At 38.1% G+C, this 20,392-nt stretch overlaps 1 protein-coding gene across 5 annotated transcripts in view; it reads left to right on the plus strand.

Annotated features, from left to right (window-relative positions):
• Dync1i2 (dynein cytoplasmic 1 intermediate chain 2) overlaps positions 1–20,392 on the plus strand; it is a 55,240-nt gene that overhangs the window by 27,806 nt on the left and 7,042 nt on the right. For all 5 annotated transcript variants that reach the window (XM_040745555.1, XM_040745554.1, XM_040745557.1 and 2 more), the window contains 8 exons: positions 7,780–7,875; positions 8,087–8,249; positions 8,341–8,440; positions 8,851–8,976; positions 10,007–10,153; positions 10,546–10,659; positions 10,953–11,086; positions 12,046–12,190. In XM_040745555.1, coding sequence (XP_040601489.1) covers positions 7,780–7,875; positions 8,087–8,249; positions 8,341–8,440; positions 8,851–8,976; positions 10,007–10,153; positions 10,546–10,659; positions 10,953–11,086; positions 12,046–12,190 — 1,025 coding nt within the window. The remainder of the gene's footprint in view (positions 1–7,779; positions 7,876–8,086; positions 8,250–8,340; positions 8,441–8,850; positions 8,977–10,006; positions 10,154–10,545; positions 10,660–10,952; positions 11,087–12,045; positions 12,191–20,392) is intronic.

Raw genomic sequence — 20,392 nt, forward strand, 5'->3', positions numbered from 1 at the left:
GTGAGCATGCCCGTGCACGCGCGCGCGCGCGCGCGCACACACACACACACACACATACACACACACACACACACACACACACACACACACACACACACACACGTGCGCGCGCCTATTCATACACAATGCAACAACCGTTAAGCCTTGATTCTTTTTTTTTTTTTTCTTAAAGATTTATTTATTGTGGGCTAGAAAGATGGCTCAGAGGTTAAGAGCACTGACTGTTCTTCCAGAGGTCTTGAGTTCAATCCCCAGCAACCACATTGTGGCTCACAACCATCTATAATGAGCAGGCATACATGCAGACAGAACATTGTTACATAATAATGTTTCAGTGCTCTATCTGCATGTACACCTTTATTCCAGAAGAAGGCATCAGATCCCACTATAGATGGTTGTGCTACCATGTGGTTGCTGGAAATTGAACTCAGGACCTCTGAAGAGCAACTAGTGTTAGTCATTGAGCCATCTTTACAGCCAAGCCTTGATTCTTATTTGCACACAAAGAAGCTTAAAAAAAAAAAAAAGAGGTGATTGTCAGCTAGTAACTACTATTCCAAACCATGTGTAACCAATTCTAAGATATACATTGTCTCTTATGTAAACAGTAAACTTTGTGTTTTTATGATAGTAACCTATACTAAGGAGTTTTAACTTTTATTACAGTCCAATACAAACAGCTATAGATAGATAATAAATTTTTTAATACCTTCTCTTTTCTCACCATACCTCCTTTTTAAAAAATACTGATCACAAGTGCCACGTTTATTGGTTTAGAACTGTAGTTTAGCAACACTTCATTCAAAAGGAGAGTGTGGTTCAGATAGCTCATTGGTGTGTCTGCATGAGAGTAGTATCATTTTAGTGATAACCTCCAGATAATGAGTAAGCGCCAAAGCCCTTTCACTGATAATTAATAGAATTTTTCACCACTGACAGAATTGAAGCGGCACGATGGGTGAACGGAGCCTATTCTGGAGGGTTCATCCACTTCACCACCCTTTAAAGTTTTCCTGTGGAGAGTAGATGTAGAGGTTCATCTTATAGAAGTGCATATCTGTTGATTTGCAGTCTAGCAAGTGTTCATTGAGTTTATTGAGTGTCCGCTATCTGTACATGAAGGCGAACTTCACCTTTTCCTTGGTTTTGTGCTTTGGAGCTTGGAGTATCCAAGTGACGAAGAATGAGAAGCATATTCTCATACTGTGAAGCCATTCATAACCTTTGCAACTGCTTACAAAGTTAGATAATTTGGTTTTTATGTCATTGCAATTAATTTTATGACATTAAATTTCATTCCTGTGTTGAAGAAGTTCTAGAGGCAAGAAGAAAAATCATTAAATGAGACTTTTATAATGAAAACGCTTTGTGTTTAACCACATTCATTGCTTTAATTCAGACGCCTCACACTCAGCCCAGATGGTTACCATTTAACAATTACTTAAGGGACTGAGTGGTGTTTCCTGGTAGCATGTTTGCCTGGCATTTATGCAACACTGGATTCAAGCCCCAGCACAGCATATTTTTTTAATTGTAATTATCTGAGAAAAAGAAGTTCGCCGTGAAAAACAAATTTACTCTCACAACTGGAGTGTAGCAGTAAATTCAGAAGGCAGTATGATCAGTACAGGTGTAATGTGAGTGAAAACTGGTCTTAAGGCTTACCAACCTCCCTTTTGCTCAGATGGCTAAGCCCGCCCTTTTAAAAGGCAGTTTTATTTCACTTTGTTTTTCTCTAGTCTAGCTATCGCCTTCCTGTAAGTTTACTCTGTGAATTAGTGGTACAGTTTCTGAATCAAGGTGCGTGGCTATCTTAAAGCACCTACTGTGAATGAAATTGACTAAGACCATGTGACCTCAGTCAATTCCCTTCTCTGCAGGCAGCTTCCAAATGGTAAGAGTGGTGCCCACAGGCACACTCTTACTTTCTGCCTTTTCCTTTTAAAAGTTAACTCTTGAAAATAGCATTTTTTTCTTATCCACCTCTTCAGTGTGGATTTTTGTTGTTGTATTTTTGTGTTTTAATTACAGAAAAGATTTCAACTATAAAGACATCCAAAAAGGCCCTTTAACCTGTCCAGCTGGTTTATTTACATCTTTGGTCTGCAGTGAGAGAAACCCTGGGGTTTATAAGCAGAGCAGCCCTCCTCTCAGCCTTATATGTGACTGGGCGTTGGTGGTGCTCACCTTTAATCCCAGCACTCGAGAGGCAGAGGCAGATGGATCTCTGTGAGTTCAAGGCCAGCTTGGACTACAGAGTGAGTTCCAGGACAGCCTCCAAAGCAATACAGAGAAAGAGAAACCCTGTCTCAAAAAAAACAACAACAACAAAAATACACTTTAGCCGGGCGGTGGTGGCGCATGCCTTTAATCCCAGCACTCGGGAGGCAGAGGCAGGTGGATCTCTGTGAGTTCGAGGCCGGGCTGGACCAACAGCCTCCAAAACAATACAGAGAAACCCTGTTGTAAAACCAAAAAAAAAAAAACCAAAAAAAAAAAACAAAAACCACTTTATATGTGGAGGGACTTCTGACCTATAGCTTCTTGATTTATTGAACAGATATTAATGTTGATTGTCATTTATAATGTACAGAAGATTGATAAAACAACTTGTAACCTTTTGTCATATAATCTTACTATCTAGAATCCACATTTCCTACTAATAGACCAAATTTGTGGGCCTTCTAGTTAATAATTTTAGCTTTAACCTTTAATATGTGAGAGTATAAATATAATGATATCATTTGTTCTTAATTTTGAACTGAAGAATTTAAATCTGAATAAAACTATGGCCCAGAAAAAAAAAGTAATACTTAATGAGATCACAGCTAAGTGGATTACTAACAATACCAATTCAAAATAAAATCCAAATTTTCTACTTAAACAAGCTATTTTGAGAGGGCTGGAGAGATATGGCTGAGAGCACTGGTTGCTCTAAGGACCTGAGTTTGATTTCCAGCACTCCAGCTATCATTGAGCACAACTGTCTAGCTCCAGTTCTAGCGAGATCTGACACTCTCTTCTGGTTTCCACAAGTACTGCACATATGCCGCACAGACATATATGCAGGTAAAACAGTCATACTCGTAAACTAAAATATTTATTTCCTCCCAAACATTGTATCTAAATTCAAAATACTTGTGATTAAAATTCAGGACGACAAAAATAAATAAATAAATAAATAAATAAATAAATAAATAAAGCAAGAATGAAATGAATCTTCATATCGCACCCCCCCCGCCCCCAAGACAGGGTTTTTCTGTGTAGCCATGGCTGTCCTGGAATTGACTCTGTAGACCATGCTAGTCTTGAACTCAGAGATCCACCTGCCTTTGTTTCTTAAGTGGTGGGATTAGAGATGCACCGCCCAGCAAAAAGGAATAAATCTTATCAATACTCTGATACAACTTTGCTTCATTGAAGGTTATATTAAATGGCATTTGATTTCAAGGTGTAAGATGATAGATGTATAGGGGTGGGCAAGATGGCTCAGTGGGTAAAGATACTTGCTGCCAACTCTGACAACTGACTTTGATCCCAAGACCCACATGGTAGACTTAACCCCTACAAGTTATTCTCTGGCATCCACATGTGCACTGTGACACACATGGGCTCAGGCTTGTACCTGCCCACATACAACACGTATTAAATAAGTAATAAGTAAATGAATAAATTTTAAGGTTATTTAGAAAATACTAAGGGAAAATTATTCCTGTCTGGTCTGGATTTTTAAATGAATGATTGTTGCTGATGTTTACAGGCTTATTCGTTACTTGAATTTTTGTAAGTTGAATCGATTTTATGAGCAACAAATTTCCTGATGTAAGTTAGGAATTCATCATGATATTAAATCATCTTAAAAGGTTATATGTCAATATATAAAGCTAACAATGAACTGGTTGCCAACAATTATATTTCCTGAACAGCAATGCACTAGTGATAGAATTTATTAACTTTATATTAAAACTATAAGTGATGGATTTATAAGTTGCAGTGTCTGTTTATTATGGATATTCTAAACTCTTGCATACTACTATTTAAATGTGGCTATTGTAGAATTATTCAGAAGTATAGTTTATGACTTCTTAAACATATATTAAGTATGAATGACATGTAAATGAGAGACCTTGTTAGGAAGACACCTTCCTTCTGTTTAGCAGAAGCCACCCATTTAACAGATGATTTCACCGATTAACCCACTGCTTTGCTGACTATTCTAGCAACCAGAACTTCATTCCTTGGTGTTGTCTCTAGGTACAGCTTGATTTACAGAACACTTTTCATCTCACCAAAATGCATCACAATTTTGGTGTTAACTCAAAGTAAAAATTCAGTGGTTCATTAAACCTAGTTTTAGCGTGCATTGATAAGAGATGTGTCATTCTGAAAGTAACTGCTATCTCTCTGCACTCTCTACTGCTCAGTCTGTAACCTTAGCTTCTCTGTCAAGGAAAGCATGGAGTTAACCACTTAGCATGGAGTAATGAATATTCATCATCAAACTGATGTGGCATGGCAGTCTTCCACTTTTAAGTATGTTATAGCTTACCACATAACAGGGAGTGTCTGAGACAATCTTTACAACTGTGGCATTGGATTTGAGACCACATTAGTGGTCCTGTGAAAGAAGGCATTTTGGCTCCAGAGAAATGTACGTGTGTGTGTGTGTGTGTGTGTGTGTGTGTGTGTGTGTGTGTGTGTGTGTGTGTGTGTGTGTTTTGTTTTGTTTTGTTTTTTGGTTTTTTGTTTTTGTTTTTTTTTTTTTTTGGTTTTACGAGACAGGGTTTCTCTGTTTTGGAGGCTGTCGGTCCAGCCTGGCCTCGAACTCACAGAGATCCGCCTGCCTCTGCCTCCTGAGTGTGTGTGTTTAAGATATGTTTTATAACAAAAATAGTTCATTTTGTAGATTTTTTTTTGTTTTGGTTTTAGGAGACAGGGTTTCTCTATATTGTTTTGGAGGCTGTCGGTCCAGCTTGGGCTTGAACTCACAGAGATCTGCCTGCCTCTGCCTCCCCAGTGCTGGGATTAAAGGTGTGTGCCTCCACTGCCTGGCTTCACTTTGTAGATTTTTTTTTAAGCAGCCTATTGTTTACTTTTATATTCTTGGAAAATTAGTTTAGTGACCTTTCTGAAGGTTGATTTAAGTACTAATTACAGTTTAAGTCCATATTTAATCATTGTAGAAAAGGACATATGTTCATTGAGTCTAAAATAAAATTCCAAGAGGTATGCTTACAGAGTTGCTGCTAACCACCCAGCTCCAGTGTGGCTTAGCATATGTTATGTACAGACAGACACAGATCAGCAGCAAACGTACTTGATCTACATTTAATATTTCAGAAGGAAAGAATGTCTGTAAACAAGAGCCTTTCTGTTAAATATGACTATCAGAAGGTCACTTAGCACTAAAATATACTGACACCTGTCTTTGGAAATGGTATAATACAACAGAGTAGAGGTAGAAGAGACAGGAGGCCTCCAATTATAATTTACCATGCTTGAGAATGACTTGTCCTTAATTTTAGAATTTACACACAGTGAACCTGCTAGTTAATAGAATTGATTAGTTAAACTGATAGTATTAGCAAAAACTGAGCTACGTTCTTTTCTCACTCTAAATGTAAAAAAGAAAGAAACTCACAGTGCTATAGGAGCAGCACTCATACTAAATTTTTCATGAAAATAGGATCTCCTGTTATTCTAGAAGTCAACTTATGAGTAAATGTAATTAAATTATTTCATTTCCGTATCCCTGCAGATCACTCTATGGCAGTCACATCCTAATGTTGGAACAGTACAGGTAGAGAGTCACCATCAGACACAGTTTACAGATTAATAACCCTTTGTGTATGAGAATTCATCTAAGAAGGAGTAGTGTCTTTCTGTTTCTCTCTGTGATTATTTTGCCCCAAAAAAGCTTTCATTTTTTAAGTAGCACAAAAGCTGTAATTGGCATGCTTTGTAAGGAAGTGTCAGTGTGCAGAAGAGTGGCGATCACTAAGAATTCTTCTGCGTGTTCTTTCCCCTTTGCGCCACCGCCTCCTCAGCAGGGTCACTGAGATCACTAGCTTTTCTTGAAATGGCCATTTTCACTGGCAGGTGCATTATACCCTGTATTTTCAGATTGTTTTTCCATTCTGAATGTTTGGCAGGTTGATTGCTCTGGCTGCATTGACGGAGAAAGGGCTGACAAATGCGGTTGGGCTGGCTGAAAAGACAGTGATTACTGTTTTCCTTTGTGGCTGATTGAGGCCCTTGAAAGGAAAAATTTTAACCTTCACCATTTGGTTCAAAAGTATGAGCATATATTGAAATCACTTGTGCCATTTATCCCAGTTCTGTAAACTTGTCAGACGTAAAAATCGCTCAATTTCAAGTAATGTAGGATTGGCATACGTCATTATCATTCTGATTAAGTTGGAGGTTGTATCATTGTATGCGTTATACAGTGTCATTTAAAGCTTTCTGTGCACAGGTACAGTTATATTTTATTGCTTATACTATAGAGTTGGAAGGATTTTCTTAGCTCTCTAAATCTAACACTGTGTGTGGTTTGGCAGCTGGTGTGGTCTACAAGCTGCGTTTTGTTTGCAGGGCAAAGGCTTGTCTGTAGGCTCCTGGAGTGTGGGTAATTGCACAGGCTCACCATTGGGGAGAGACACAGGATTGGAAGCAGTCAAGCGGAAGAATGTTATGCCATCCCCCTTGCCACCTTGCAGCAGAAAGACACAATCCCAGCAGTGCCATCTGGTTACTGCTATCTAGTCAGCTGGCCTGACTGCTGGGACCGTGACTTGGCAGCTGGTTCCCATCCTTGACCGTTCTTTTGTGTAGGCTGTATGTGTATGTGTTTTAGATCATTTTGTACATGGGTCAGGGAAATGACTATAACAGACAAGGAAAGTCCCTTTATTGAATAGGCTTTCATTACTTGAGACACACTCTGTTGCAGATGCCTGCTGCCACTCCCTAATAGACAACTAAGATGTGCTTAAGCAATAGAAATACATGTTTTTCTTCATGAAGTCTACCTCGGTTTGTAGCTAAAAGAGATGGTAGACAGGGTTATATATTCTATAACATTTTTAAACTATTTTAAGCTATGTGCTGGTTTGGGATTTATAAGATTTGATCATTTAAGTTTTATAAGCATTTTGTATTTCCGAATATTTTTATTAAAATTAAAAAAAAACTGTTTTAAGTGCTATTGCCATACAGTGATAGGTAATGAGACTTGAATTTAAAATGACAGAATAGAAAATGTGATCTCAAAGCTATTATCTTAAAAATCTGCCTCTCAAATAGCAACCTGAGAGTTAATGTAAGCATCTTTATGTCCTAGGAAGACCCATCAGACACTGATGGTTTCAGATCACAAGTAAGCAGCCAGCTCTGTGGGCCGTTTCAGACATTTGATTTTCTTCATTCTGTAACATTAATGTGTCAGCATGCTGTACAGAACTATGTAGGAGTCACATGTTGTTCTGTCTAGAATAGTAATGCTTGCAAGCTTTTCAAGACTTCCACGAGGAATTCATTTCTTTATATATCTTACAGAATTTAGGATAAATTGATAAGGTACCACTGGTATCTCTAAAAATCTAGAGTTCCTATTCCATTCATCCAGTTGGTACTGATAAAATTCCCATTGTTTGTATACAGTCTTTATAGTGGTCTGTTTCACCTTGAGGGGGGTTGTGATTCTTCTGAGATACTGCCTCAGAATTGCCAGCTGTTTGTATTAAGCTAGTCTTTGTTTATTGTTCCATCCTTGTTCAGATGAGGAAGAGGAAGAAGATGTAACAACTCCTAAACCTCCTGTTGAACCTGAAGAAGAGAAAACCTTAAAAAAAGATGAAGAGAGCGATAGCAAAGGTATCCTAACATATTTAAGGTTTTTTTTTATTCCTCTTAAAACTTGTTTTATTATTTATGAACTAAAGTAGAATAGAATGCCCTAAGTCAAAGAGATGAGTCTCATTTAAAAAGAATGTGTGACGTTTCTTGATCTAAACTGTAATAGTGAGTTGACAGGATTTGATGATTGGCCTAAATCATACTTTTAAAAAAAAATGTTTTTTTCCAGCTCCCCCTCATGAACTAACTGAAGAAGAAAAGCAACAAATTTTACACTCAGAGGAATTTTTAAGTTTCTTTGACCACTCCACAAGAATTGTAGAAAGAGCCCTTTCTGAGCAGATCAACATCTTCTTTGATTATAGTGGCAGAGATTTGGAAGACAAAGAAGGGTAATGTCTAATTCCTAAGATCTTAACTTTCACAGTCCTAAAGTATGTTAATATGAAAAGTAACACAAGTTATAACACTGTCTTTTTCTAGAGAGATTCAAGCAGGTGCTAAGCTATCATTAAATCGACAATTTTTTGATGAGCGTTGGTCAAAGCATCGAGTTGTTAGCTGTTTGGATTGGTCATCCCAGGTAAAGTGTAGCAAAACTCACTTTTTCTAATTAGCATATAATTTTGATTTAGGACTTTTGTAATTAAGTCAGTGTATATCATTTAAAATAAATAATAATGGGTGATGGTTCTAATGTTGCCATTATCACTTTGACTTGTGTGTACACTGGAAGGAAGAATTGAAACTACTTTTAGATTTGAAATTTAGGACTTTATGCCCAAATCCAATTTTGCTGATTTAATTGCCCACTGAACACTTTATATAATGAACTGTTTTTAACATTTTAAATAATCAACTATGCTAATTTAAACTTGAACTAACAGCTTGGTAAGTATAACTATAAAGTTAATTTTCAGAACAATTTGATAGATAGAATACAATGGTTCTTATTGTTTGTTGACTTTTTTTCTATTTGATTCTTGTGAACAGTATCCAGAGTTACTTGTGGCTTCCTATAATAACAATGAAGAGGCTCCTCATGAGCCTGATGGTGTGGCCCTTGTGTGGAATATGAAGTACAAAAAGACTACCCCAGAGTATGTGTTCCACTGCCAGGTAAGATGGCCATTCCACCATCTTCCCACATTTAAGGATTCATTCATGAATGTAGACAAGTGCCTTTTTTCTTTTCTTGTCAGCATGATGATTTCATTAGATTGGCATTTACTAAACCACTCCATATTTGCAAACAGATGTCAAGCAGAAAGCTGAACACTCTCAGTTCAATGTGATCTGCCTTTTTATAATTTTCCTAACATCTCTTATAATGTTTAATCACACCTAAGGTCCTTTGCAGTTGTGACTTTCTGTTATTGTGATTGACCATATAAAAGGAATCTTTTGGAAGATGTCTTTTCCACAGGGAGTTTCTCGGGGACTTATTGCTGAATATATAATTAGACATCAGCCTACTGAATCACTTAGACATGGCCTGAGGAGTTGCAACTAGATAGTTTTAAGTAAAAACATGTGGTTGAAGTCAGAAGCAGATGTAGATTTTTTAAGTGGACTTAGCAAAAGGTTAGAATTTGTGACTCTTTCTGATTGCATATGTTAAAATCTTAATAGTGTCATAATCCAAAATAAACACTGAACCAAAACTAGTGTTTTCTTTACTGTCATATTACAGTCACAGGTCAGTCACAAGCCAGCTTTCCTTTAAAAATTGTAATTGATTGAGGCAACTTTGGCTTTGTTTGATAACTGTGTAAATATATAAACATTACATTTGACTTGTGAACACAAAATATTGTAATTTTTTATTTCTTACAAAATTAAAATTTAATGGATTGTTTTTAAAACTTCTAATACCTTAAACAGTAGAGAGGGAAATATTTCAGATAGTAATTTGTTTTTCTAATTCCTCAGACTTTTCCGACTTAAATCTTTTTGTTTGGTTGGTTTGGTTTTTTTGAAACAGGGTTTCTCTGTGTAGCCCTGGCTATCCTAGAACTCTGTAGACCAGGCTGGCCTCAAATTCAGAGATTGGCTTGCTTCTGCCTCCCAAGTGCTAGGATTAAAGTCGTGTGCCACCACACCTGGTTCCCACTTAAATCTTAAATACAAAAATTCTATTTCTTTGCAGTCAGCTGTAATGTCTGCTACATTTGCAAAATTTCACCCAAACCTTGTCGTTGGTGGTACATATTCAGGCCAAATTGTGCTTTGGGATAACCGTAGCAATAAAAGAACTCCCGTACAGAGAACTCCACTGTCAGCAGCCGCACACACAGTAAGTAACTAGTTATTTCATTAGGCTCCTGTGACCCTCACTGGTGACAATATAGTAGTATCTGGCAGCGGGGTTCTGAACATGCTTCTTGTATGTGTGGGGGGGTGCATATTTTAGGAAGTCATCTCTCTTCTAAAACAAACTTTTGTTAATCATCAGAATAGCAACAAAGTCATGCTAAAACTAATCCCAGGGCTGAGGCAGTAACTCAGTGATGGGGTGCTATCCCAACAATGCTCAAGGTTCTGGGTTCAGCTCCTAGTAGCAACAAAACAGAGGCTGCGTCAGGTTACAAAACTTTTTTGATATGAAATGGCATCATTAGACTAATTTTTTCTTGTTTGTTTATTTGTTTTTAAATAACCTCTGAAAACCCTGTTTCATGTTTTTAGCACCCTGTCTACTGTGTGAATGTTGTTGGAACACAAAATGCTCATAACCTGATTAGCATCTCTACTGATGGGAAAATTTGCTCCTGGAGTTTGGACATGCTTTCCCACCCACAGGTGGGTTAAACTTAGGAATGTGCAATTTTGAAGTAAATGTTAGTTTTTAAGTGTATATATACCCCAGTTTCATTTATATCCTACGTGTTTTTTATATTACACAGATTATAAACCTAAATGTGTGTTGATAGTTTGAATATATCTTATCAAACCTTTTTCATCTAATTGAAGTAGGCTTATATTACTAGTATGTTAAAACAGTAACTTACAAACCAGTTGAAAGTAGAAGCTTTTTTATAAAGAATTAAAATTGGAGCTTTACAAAATAATTTTCTCATTTCTTTTTTATGTAGGATAGCATGGAGTTGGTTCATAAACAGTCAAAGGCAGTAGCTGTAACATCTATGTCCTTCCCTGTTGGAGATGTCAACAACTTTGTTGTGGGAAGTGAAGAAGGTTCTGTATATACAGCATGCCGCCACGGCAGGTAAACCTGATAGGAATTAGCCGTTATTAAAATATTCTCTTGAATCATCTCATTGAAACAACTTGCCCTTTATTTAAGTAGAATCCTGTCCTAGACTTGTGACATATTAAATTCAGACACCTAAACCATATTAATTTTTTTTAACAGAAATAGTTTGGATTCATGAGTAATGGATTGTGTAGGTTGAGGAATATTGTAGGGATTTGTATGTGCATATGCTCACAGAAGTTACTGATAGGAGGCATTTGTGTTCAGCAATTAGAAATGCAGTATGCATGTACCACAGTTGGCCTTCAGATTTGTAAATGTGACTGTCACCTGTTTTCTGTTTGGGTTTATTTGAACTTTGGGCTTTAGTGCAAGCCTGCTGATAATGGTAGAGTAATGTCACTATATATGTTAAAATGTCTAGTATTTCTCCAGCAACTAGTCTGTTTGAAATTGTCTAGCTGTCTTTTAAAAACATTGAGCATCTGGACCTCATTTCTAATACAGATCACCTTCATTTCAAAGCTTTTAATTTAAATTAGTTCAGATTATCTTTTATACAACATCTCTTTGTCCTTATTCTACCACCATGAATATTGTACTTTTGAGTTCTCTTGTGTTTGTGGTTCCAAAATGTCCTCACTACTTTAGTAGTGTTATCAAATCTGAATACAATAACATCTGGCATAAGTCATGCTGATGAACTGTGAACATAGAATTGTGTTTGAAATTAAGTCAAGGTCTGGTATATAAACCCACAGTAAGATACACTGGCTGGATGTGATGTATCAACACCCTGGAGGCAAAGGAGGTGGATCTCTGAGTTTGAAGTTAGCCTGATCTGCATAATAAGATCAGAGCAGCTCAGCCTTGTGAGACCCTGTTGTAAAAAATAAATAAATTAAAACATTCAGAAAATATGTGATGTACTTACAAGAGAGTTCCCTAACATTTTCACTTTTATGAAATAGCAAAGCTGGAATCAGTGAGATGTTTGAGGGACATCAGGGACCCATCACTGGAATCCACTGTCATGCGGCTGTTGGAGCAGTAGACTTCTCACATCTGTTTGTCACTTCATCATTTGACTGGACAGTAAAACTTTGGACAACTAAGGTATCTGAAATACAGCTTTCTGTGCTTTCGGTCAGTTTCCTGACACAAGGTGGTGCTCTAGTACTGCAGGGAAAGACTCGGGTCTTAGATGTCTTAGAATTGTTTCCCAATACATGAAACGTGGTAAGAAGTTACATGGTGTGGGAGTATGCTGATATTAGGGTGCCAACAAATAGAGTGACCCCACAAAAATTAAAGATTAGTCTTCCCACCACTTTAGGCTTTCCAAGCACAGATCTGTTTACTCTGAATTGAGTTGGGGAAAAGCTCCAGGGTATATCCTATACTCCCTCATATAATTTCATCCAGTCCCACACAAAAGCCATGCATTGCTCTGTGAAGAGCTAAGAGCCTTAATTCAGGGCTTCAGTGGCTCTCAAAGCTGATGAGAAATAGAAGACAGAGACTATTTGCAGTAAGTCCTGTATAATAAGACTACATAATAAATTGAAATCATAAGAAAGCATTGTGAAGACACATGTGTGTTTTCTTATTCCGGTATAACTAATGTTGTTTATTGGACTTAGTAAACCAGTTACTTGAAATACCTACTTAATGATCAGAAGGCTTCCTAGCCCTCCAGTAGTTACAGTGAGTGTGTCTTGGCCTGGCCAGTGAAAGTCACAAAGACAGAGCTTAGGAACATGACCTCCTGTGACAGACTATTTTGCTTGGCCTTATTTTATAATTAAATTTAACTTGCTTGCTTTCTAGTTTTTCTGCTGGATCATAGTGTTGCTAGTAAAACTGAGCATTCCGTGTATTCTACTCTACTTAAGCTACATTTTAAGCTTTATTTTTTCCTGTCTGTCTACTTTATCTTAGTGTTGATTTTTTTAATCCTTCACCATAGAACAAAGTTTAGAAACATGCTGTGGTTCTTGGAGATCTCTGAGAAAATTGTTCTTACGAGGTGCCTTTACTGTGGTGAGCTCCTGTTTATGCACTTAATAAGTTCTGGTCTAGTGTCCGGAGTACACTTGCTGTTTTTTCTTGTCCTGTCTCAGTGCCTCTTTCAGTCTAACATGAAATGATTTAAAAACAGCCTTGCAAAGTTGCCTTAAATTGAGCATTTTCAGCTTTGACATTAACAGACACAAAATAGCACTTACCTGAAGTCTAATGAAGGAAACATCTAGAAAAGTGCTTGACACAGTGTCCAGCATGTAACAGGAATCATTCTAATGGAAGGTCAGAGCCTAAATGCATTTAATCAGTCATTTCTTTCATCCTTGGATCATATACTGGCAAAAAAAAATTAGAGAAAGAAGTTCTCATAGCCATAAGAAAAGAAGTGCATGATCTACAACTCTAGATATGTGGGGGGAAAACATAGTGTACTATGAAGATAAAGCAAGATATAGAATTGCAAAGATAAATCCTACTATTTCCATGTAGGTTTCAAATATTCTTATAAGATATTTATATGCAAGATTTCTGGTTGTGCTGTCTTGTGTACTAGCCCTATTAGAGTCCAGAGAAACATTCTGCCTTTGCTGTGTTCTTGGCCAGCTTCTTTCTTTTTTTGACAATTGAAATATTTTTCATTTGACGACTGACTAGCTGAGTGGTTGATTCTTAAATGTCAGACTTTCAGTTTACCAGCTTCCATTCTGCTTGAAATTTGAATATACATTAACGGGATTTGAAAATGAGGAGCTCGTCTTGCTCATTTGAGAATGAACTTCCCTGTGATAGCAGACCTAACAGGCATTTGCTTTTGTGGTTCTATACAGATCTTCATTAATAATTGATATTTTTGTTTCTTTATATTACTGTGTTTCAACATAGAACTGCTTTTATTAAGTGTGTTAGTGTGTGTGATGTATGTATTGTGTATGTGGGTGAATGGAGGTGTGCTTGTCCCCATGTGCACAAGTACATGTCAGAGGAGAGACTCAAGAATTGGTTCTCTCCTGTCACCTTGCAGGATAGGGGATGGAATTCAGGTTATGAGACCTGCACTCAGGCATCTCTATCCACTCAGCCATCTTCCCTGTCCCAGAAGAGATTTTCCTGAAACAATAGACAGACATATCTCTTTTTCTTTTTATTTAGGTTATATTGTTTCTCAATATGATACATAGCTCTTCCTTGCCTCTAACATCCTTCCTAGTGGCTAAAGGCTGGGCCAGCACAGAATAGTATATTTTATATAATATATGAGCAAGAACTTCCTAAAATGTTATCAGAAGAATTGCCTTGGCCTAGGTAGTTTAGTGATAGTACTCCTGTCTACTGTGCATGAGGTCCTGGATTCAATCCCCAGCTCTGGAAGGAAAAAAAAGAATAAGAATTATTACCTTTTACTCTACCCTTTCCGCACACAATTCTGTTCTGTGAGGGGTCAAACAGCAACAGCCTGCTGAATAAATTTATCTATATGGCTAGCTTTGTGCACCCAGGCAACTGATTCAGACTTGAACTTATGCTTCCTAGTTTGGTTGTTGGTATGTATCTATCATCTAAGTAATTTGATTGAGGCTCGCCTGTGCTGGGTAATGAGTAGTAGACATGTTCATGAATAATGAATGCTAATGAATAGTAGGCAATATCTTAAAACTACTTTAAAAACATTATTCCAATTCCATTTTAAGCTATTTTTTGTTTGTTTTGTTTTGTTTTTTGAGACAGAGTTTCTCTGTAAAATAACTCTGGCTGTACTGAAATTTACCCTGTAGAACAGGCTGGCTTCCATAGAGATCTACCTGTCTCTGCCTCCCTAGTACTGGAATGAAAGGTGTATGCCATCACTGTCTGGCCCATTTAAAAATTTTAAAATACATTTATTTTATGTGTATGGACCACTCACATACATGCCCAGTGCCAAAGCCAGAAGAAGGCATCAGATCCCCTGTAACTAGAGTTACAGATGGTTTTGAACCACTATATAAATGCTGGCAATTAAACCTGATTCTTCTACAAAAGGAGCTGTCATTCTAAACCACAGAGTTATCTCCAGGCCCTCATTTTAAGCATTTGGAGTGAGGGTTGAGACAGGGTCTCTCTGTGTAGCCCTAGCTGTCCTGGAACTCACTCTGTAGACCTGGAACTCACAGAGATCCACCCACCTCTGTCTCACAAGGGTTGGGATTAAAGGCATGTGCCACCACACCCGGCTCACCATTTTAAGCTTTTAACCAGTTGCTCACAGTTACACACTTAACAGCTTCATAAGTCTTGCTTCTCCTCCTCTTCTTTAAGTGCTCTCCTGCCCTAGGAACTGAACCCCTGTAAACTGAAAGGATGAGCCATTAGATACCACTGTGTCTCTGTGGCCATTAAGATCTGGCTCAGCATCAATATCAAAACAAGATTCCTCCTCTTTCTCTTTTTGTGTAGGTTCTGTAAAAGTGCCATGCAGAAACCTCAGTCTGGCACTGCCTCAAGTGTACTTTAAAGTGGTCTTAAGTGTAGAAATCTCTAATCTTAGCTTGATTGGAAGATTTAAAACCTAGCTCCATAGTTCTGGTTCGTCGGACTGCTTTGATTTTTTTTTTTTTATTTAAGCTATTGGCAGTGTAGAAAACACACAAAAGTAGATGATCACAATCATCCATATATTGGTGAACTTTTTTTGTTGTTTCTTTTTGAGACAAGATATCTCTGCTTAGCCCTGGCTGTCCTAGAACTCATAAGACAGACCAAGCTAGCCTCAAACTCATGGAGATCCGCCTGCCTCTCCCTCGTAAATGCTAGAATTAAAGGCGTGAGCCATATGGATGAACTTTCTCCAAGATGTTGTTTCTAAAATATTTAGAAGACACTATTAAAATCTCGAAACACCAAATTTGGAAGTCCACAATAGAAGTGCATTAGGTGGACCTGAAAAGCAGCAGGGAGAGTGGCAGTTTTTTTGGGAATAACCTGGAATATAGTTATTTCTGGTCTAACCTGGTAATTAGATGAAAGTTCAGCACATCTTAATATACCTGTCAAATAGTTTATTCTTAAAAGAAGCATTTATGGGAGACAATATCTTTTTGTTTGTTTTTCTTTTTTGAGACGGTTTCTCTATGAAGCTTTGGAGCCTGTCCTAGAACTTTCTGAAGACCAGGCTGGCCTCGAACTCACAGAGATCCACCTGCCTCTGCCTCCCAGTGCTGGGATTAAAGGCATGCGCCACCACTGCCCAGCAAGGAGACAATATCTTAATGTATGCATAATATATTGTAGTTTCAGAACCATATTTACTATGAAATGGCAGAGTTAGGATTGTTAAGAGGATCATACTTTAAAACAGTTTTTAGATTTTTGTGATCCATTTGCTACTTGAACTTTTCACAGTCCAATGTTTCAATGTTCATCTTTAATCTGACAGCATGCCTACTTAACTCTCAGCAACACTAACATTAAAGAGGGTTAAAAGAGCCTACTGATGTTTAGAAAAAGAAATGTTCATGTAGTAGACAAGTTAAGATGAAAATATGATTTGAAATTGAGGCTGTGTCTGAGGGAAGGTTGACTGATGATCTAACCCAGTCCCACCTGGTGGCACCTACCTCAGTAACTTGCAACAGGCCAGTGTCTAGGCTCTTTTGCATATTTGAAAGTCAATTTTATCAGCTACTGGAGTTGATTAGACAAGGGAAATGTAACTAACAGGCTCCTAACACACTAGTGCATTGGAGAATGTCAATTTATTAATTTACAGTCAGAAATCTAACTGCCAGAAGGCCCAGATACTCCTGCTGGCCTGACCAGCTCATTGTTTCCCTGTAGACTACCCACGTGGGAAGCCAAATTATAATCAGAGATTGCTTGGTGAGCAAGGACTTAGAACAAAAGAAGTTCTATCATTTGCATATTCAGTGGCATCAAGCTAAGATAGCTTGACTCATTCATCTTCAAGTAAAGATAGCCTTGCCATGGGGTAGTTGATTCTCACAGTCTGTGGTGTCTGAGACTCCCTCTCTTCTGGTCAGTGTTGAAACAGTGCTGTCTTCATTTTCCTTGTAAGACTTTTAGTAGATACACTCTGCAGAGATTATCTTCAGTCAGATAATATGGGAAGTTATTTTTGACCTTGAAATGATTTCATGTGTGCGTGGGTGCGTGGGTGCGTGCGTGCGTGCGTGCGTGCGTGCGTGTGTGTGTGTGTGTGTGTGTGTGTGTGTGTGTACACTTGAGCATTGGGTCAGAAGCTTTGGATTCCCTGGAGCAGGAGTGTTGGGCAGTTTGCTGGATGTGGGTGTTGTCTTCTGCAAGAACAGTATGTGCTCTTAACCTCTGAGCCATCTCTTCAGCCATGTTTGTTTATTTCTCTCATCATCTAAATTTAGGTCATAGTTATTTTCAGTTCACTGTTAACCCTGTTGTATTGACTGTTACTAATCTAGAATTTCCCAATTACTCCAGTTTTGAAAAAAAAATCTGTATTAGGTTCTTATTCCAGCTGTAGCAGCTTATCACACAGTGACCTAAAATAACAGTAATTTGTTGTTGGTTTAAGGAGGGATAGGTGAGCTACTTACCCTTGGGAACTTGCTCCATATTTGTCTCCTTGCATCCGGTGACTGCCAGGAATCCTTGGTGTTCTTTGGCCTGCAACTGTATCCCTCCAGTCTCTCTCTCTGCCTTGTCATCATCACATGACCTTCTGAACTGTTTGCTTCATTGTATCTCTACATCCAAATTTCTTCTTTTAAGAACTCAAGTCATAGTAGATGTAGGGCCCACCCTAGTACAGTATAACCTATTTAACTTGGCTACATTTACAAGGACTAGATAGACATGGATTTTAGGGCAACACCATTCAACTCAGCATATATCTTGAGTTTAGGAAAAATTATATGACCTGTCACATGAGTATACTGTGTTTATTGTTACAGCAGAACCAAATGATTTTCTGTTTATTCAAATGTCATCTGTTTTTGTTTTTGTTTTGTCTTGTTTTTTCACAGAAGACCTTTGTCTTAATTTCTCTTCTTAGCAATTATGCTTTTGCAGGTCATTTGTGACTAAGAATATGAGACCTATTAATGTGGCTCAGAATTTCTCATCCTTGGTCATGTACTGGAGCAGTTTTTTAGACTTCAAAGTGCTCCCTGACACCCAGACCTGTGAACTCAGACCCTAAAAGAGCGCCACACACTGTCCTTAAGACTCTCTACGTGGTCACAGCATAAGTTGGCTTCAGAACCATCAATATGAAGCCTTTGTTTTATAAACAAGGAAACAGGCTTAGAAAGAATGAGTGACTTTTCTCAAAGCCTTGAAGCTGGCTGGACTGAAACAACAGTCTAGGTTCTACCCCTCTCCAGACTCCCTGCTGCGTCGGTGCCAGTAAGGCAGATGTGCTCTTCAAAGTAAGGGAAGATACCACTTTAAAAAGATATTTAAACCATTCCACTTGTGATCTTAATTTGCAATATCATATGTTAAATTACTGTACTATGAAACATTATTTGATGTTAAATATGTGCATTTTCTCTGTGGGGTAAAACTCTGGCTAATCCTTAGATAACTATGGTTTTTCAAATTAAACTAGAAAAGAGTTTTAAAATAGTCACATTTTAAATTGAAAAACATTTTGCTTTTTCTCCATATAATTTTTAAAATTGTGGTATTTTTGCCTGGGCAGTAGTGGCACACACCTTTAATCCTAGCACTGGGGGGCATAGGGAGACTTATTCTGAGTTCGAGGCCAGCCTGGTCTCTAGAGTGAGTCCAGCACAACCAGGTCTACACAGAGAAACCCTGTCCTGAAAAAACAAACAAAAAAATTTTAAATGAAATAAAATTATGGTATTTTACCCAAGCTATATAGAAATCCACTGAGTAGATTAAATATTTTATCAGACCATTTCCTGATACAATTAGCAATCTTCTTTTTATTACAGTTTTCCCCTTTTTTTAATTTAAATTAGAAACAAGCTTGTTTTACATGTCAATCCTAGTTCTCTCTCCCTCCACTCCTTCCCTGCTCCCCACCCACCCACTATCACACCCCCTTTCTGCTCCCCAGGGAGGATGAGGCCTTCCATGGGGGGATCTTCAAAGTGGGTCATATCATTTGGAGCAAGACCTAGGCCCTCCCCTATGTGTCTAGGCTGAGAGAGTGTCCTTCTATGTGGAGTGGACTCCAAAGTCCACTAGTATACGAGGGATAAATACTGATCCACTACCAGAGGCCCCATAGATTAACCAGACCTCCTAACTGACATCCTCATTCAAGGGATCTGGATAGGTCCTATGCTGGTTTCCCAGATATCAGTCTGGGGTCCATGAGCTCCTCCTTGTTCAGGTCAGCTGTTTCTGTGGGTTTCTCCAGCCTGGTCTTGACCCCTTTGCTCATGACTCCTCCCTCTCTGCAACTGGATTCCAGAGTTCAGCTCAGTGTTTAGCTGTGGGTGTCTGCTTCTGCTTCCATCAGCTACTAAATGAAGGCTCAAGGATGGCATATAAGGTAGTCATCAATCTCATTATCAGAGAAGGGAGGGAGCCATTATAGGTTTAAAGAGAAATCTGGCACCAGGGAAATGTCCAGAGACCTACAAGGTGGTTATAGTTTTTTTAAGATTTATTTATTATGTGTAATAAATAATACATGTGTGTGTTCTGCCTACATTTATCCCTGCACACCAGAAGAGGACACCATATCTCATTACAGATGGTTGTGAGTCATCATGTGCTTGCTGGGAATTGAACTCAGGACTGCTGGAAGAGCAGCCAGTGCTCTTAACCTCTGAGCCATCTCTCCAGCCCTATCATAAATGTTTTAACTTAATTTACATATTGCTTTTTAATAGTCTGTAGTTTGTAAAAAGGGGTATATACTCATTCTGGCTTGCTGAACACTGATTGTGAGTTTCATGTTGCTGAGTATAGTTACATACCATTCTTTTTTCAGCCATGTAAATAAAGTGTAGTTTATGTATCCATTGATGGTATGTGGGTTACTTCAGTTCTGCTAGGAGCATAGTTCAGTTGTCTTTTTCTCCCTTTTGTTTTTTTAGGTAGAGTCTTGCTGTATAGCCCAGGCTAGCCTCAAACATATGATCTTCCCAAGTACTGGGATTACAGGTGTGTACCACCATACCAGGTCATAATTGTCTTTTCATGGCCATAAACAATTCTGTTGTTCATATGCTTAGCATGGAATGGCTTGGTCAGAGGATGTGTATATGTATTCAGCTTGAATAGATAGTACCTAGCAATTCCAAGTGAGTCTACCAGTTCCTGACTCACCAGTAGCAGTAT

The sequence above is a fragment of the Mesocricetus auratus genome, unplaced genomic scaffold (genome assembly GCF_017639785.1).
Source record: "Mesocricetus auratus isolate SY011 unplaced genomic scaffold, BCM_Maur_2.0 Super-Scaffold_100004, whole genome shotgun sequence".
In the NCBI taxonomy this organism is placed as follows: Eukaryota; Metazoa; Chordata; class Mammalia; order Rodentia; family Cricetidae; genus Mesocricetus; species Mesocricetus auratus.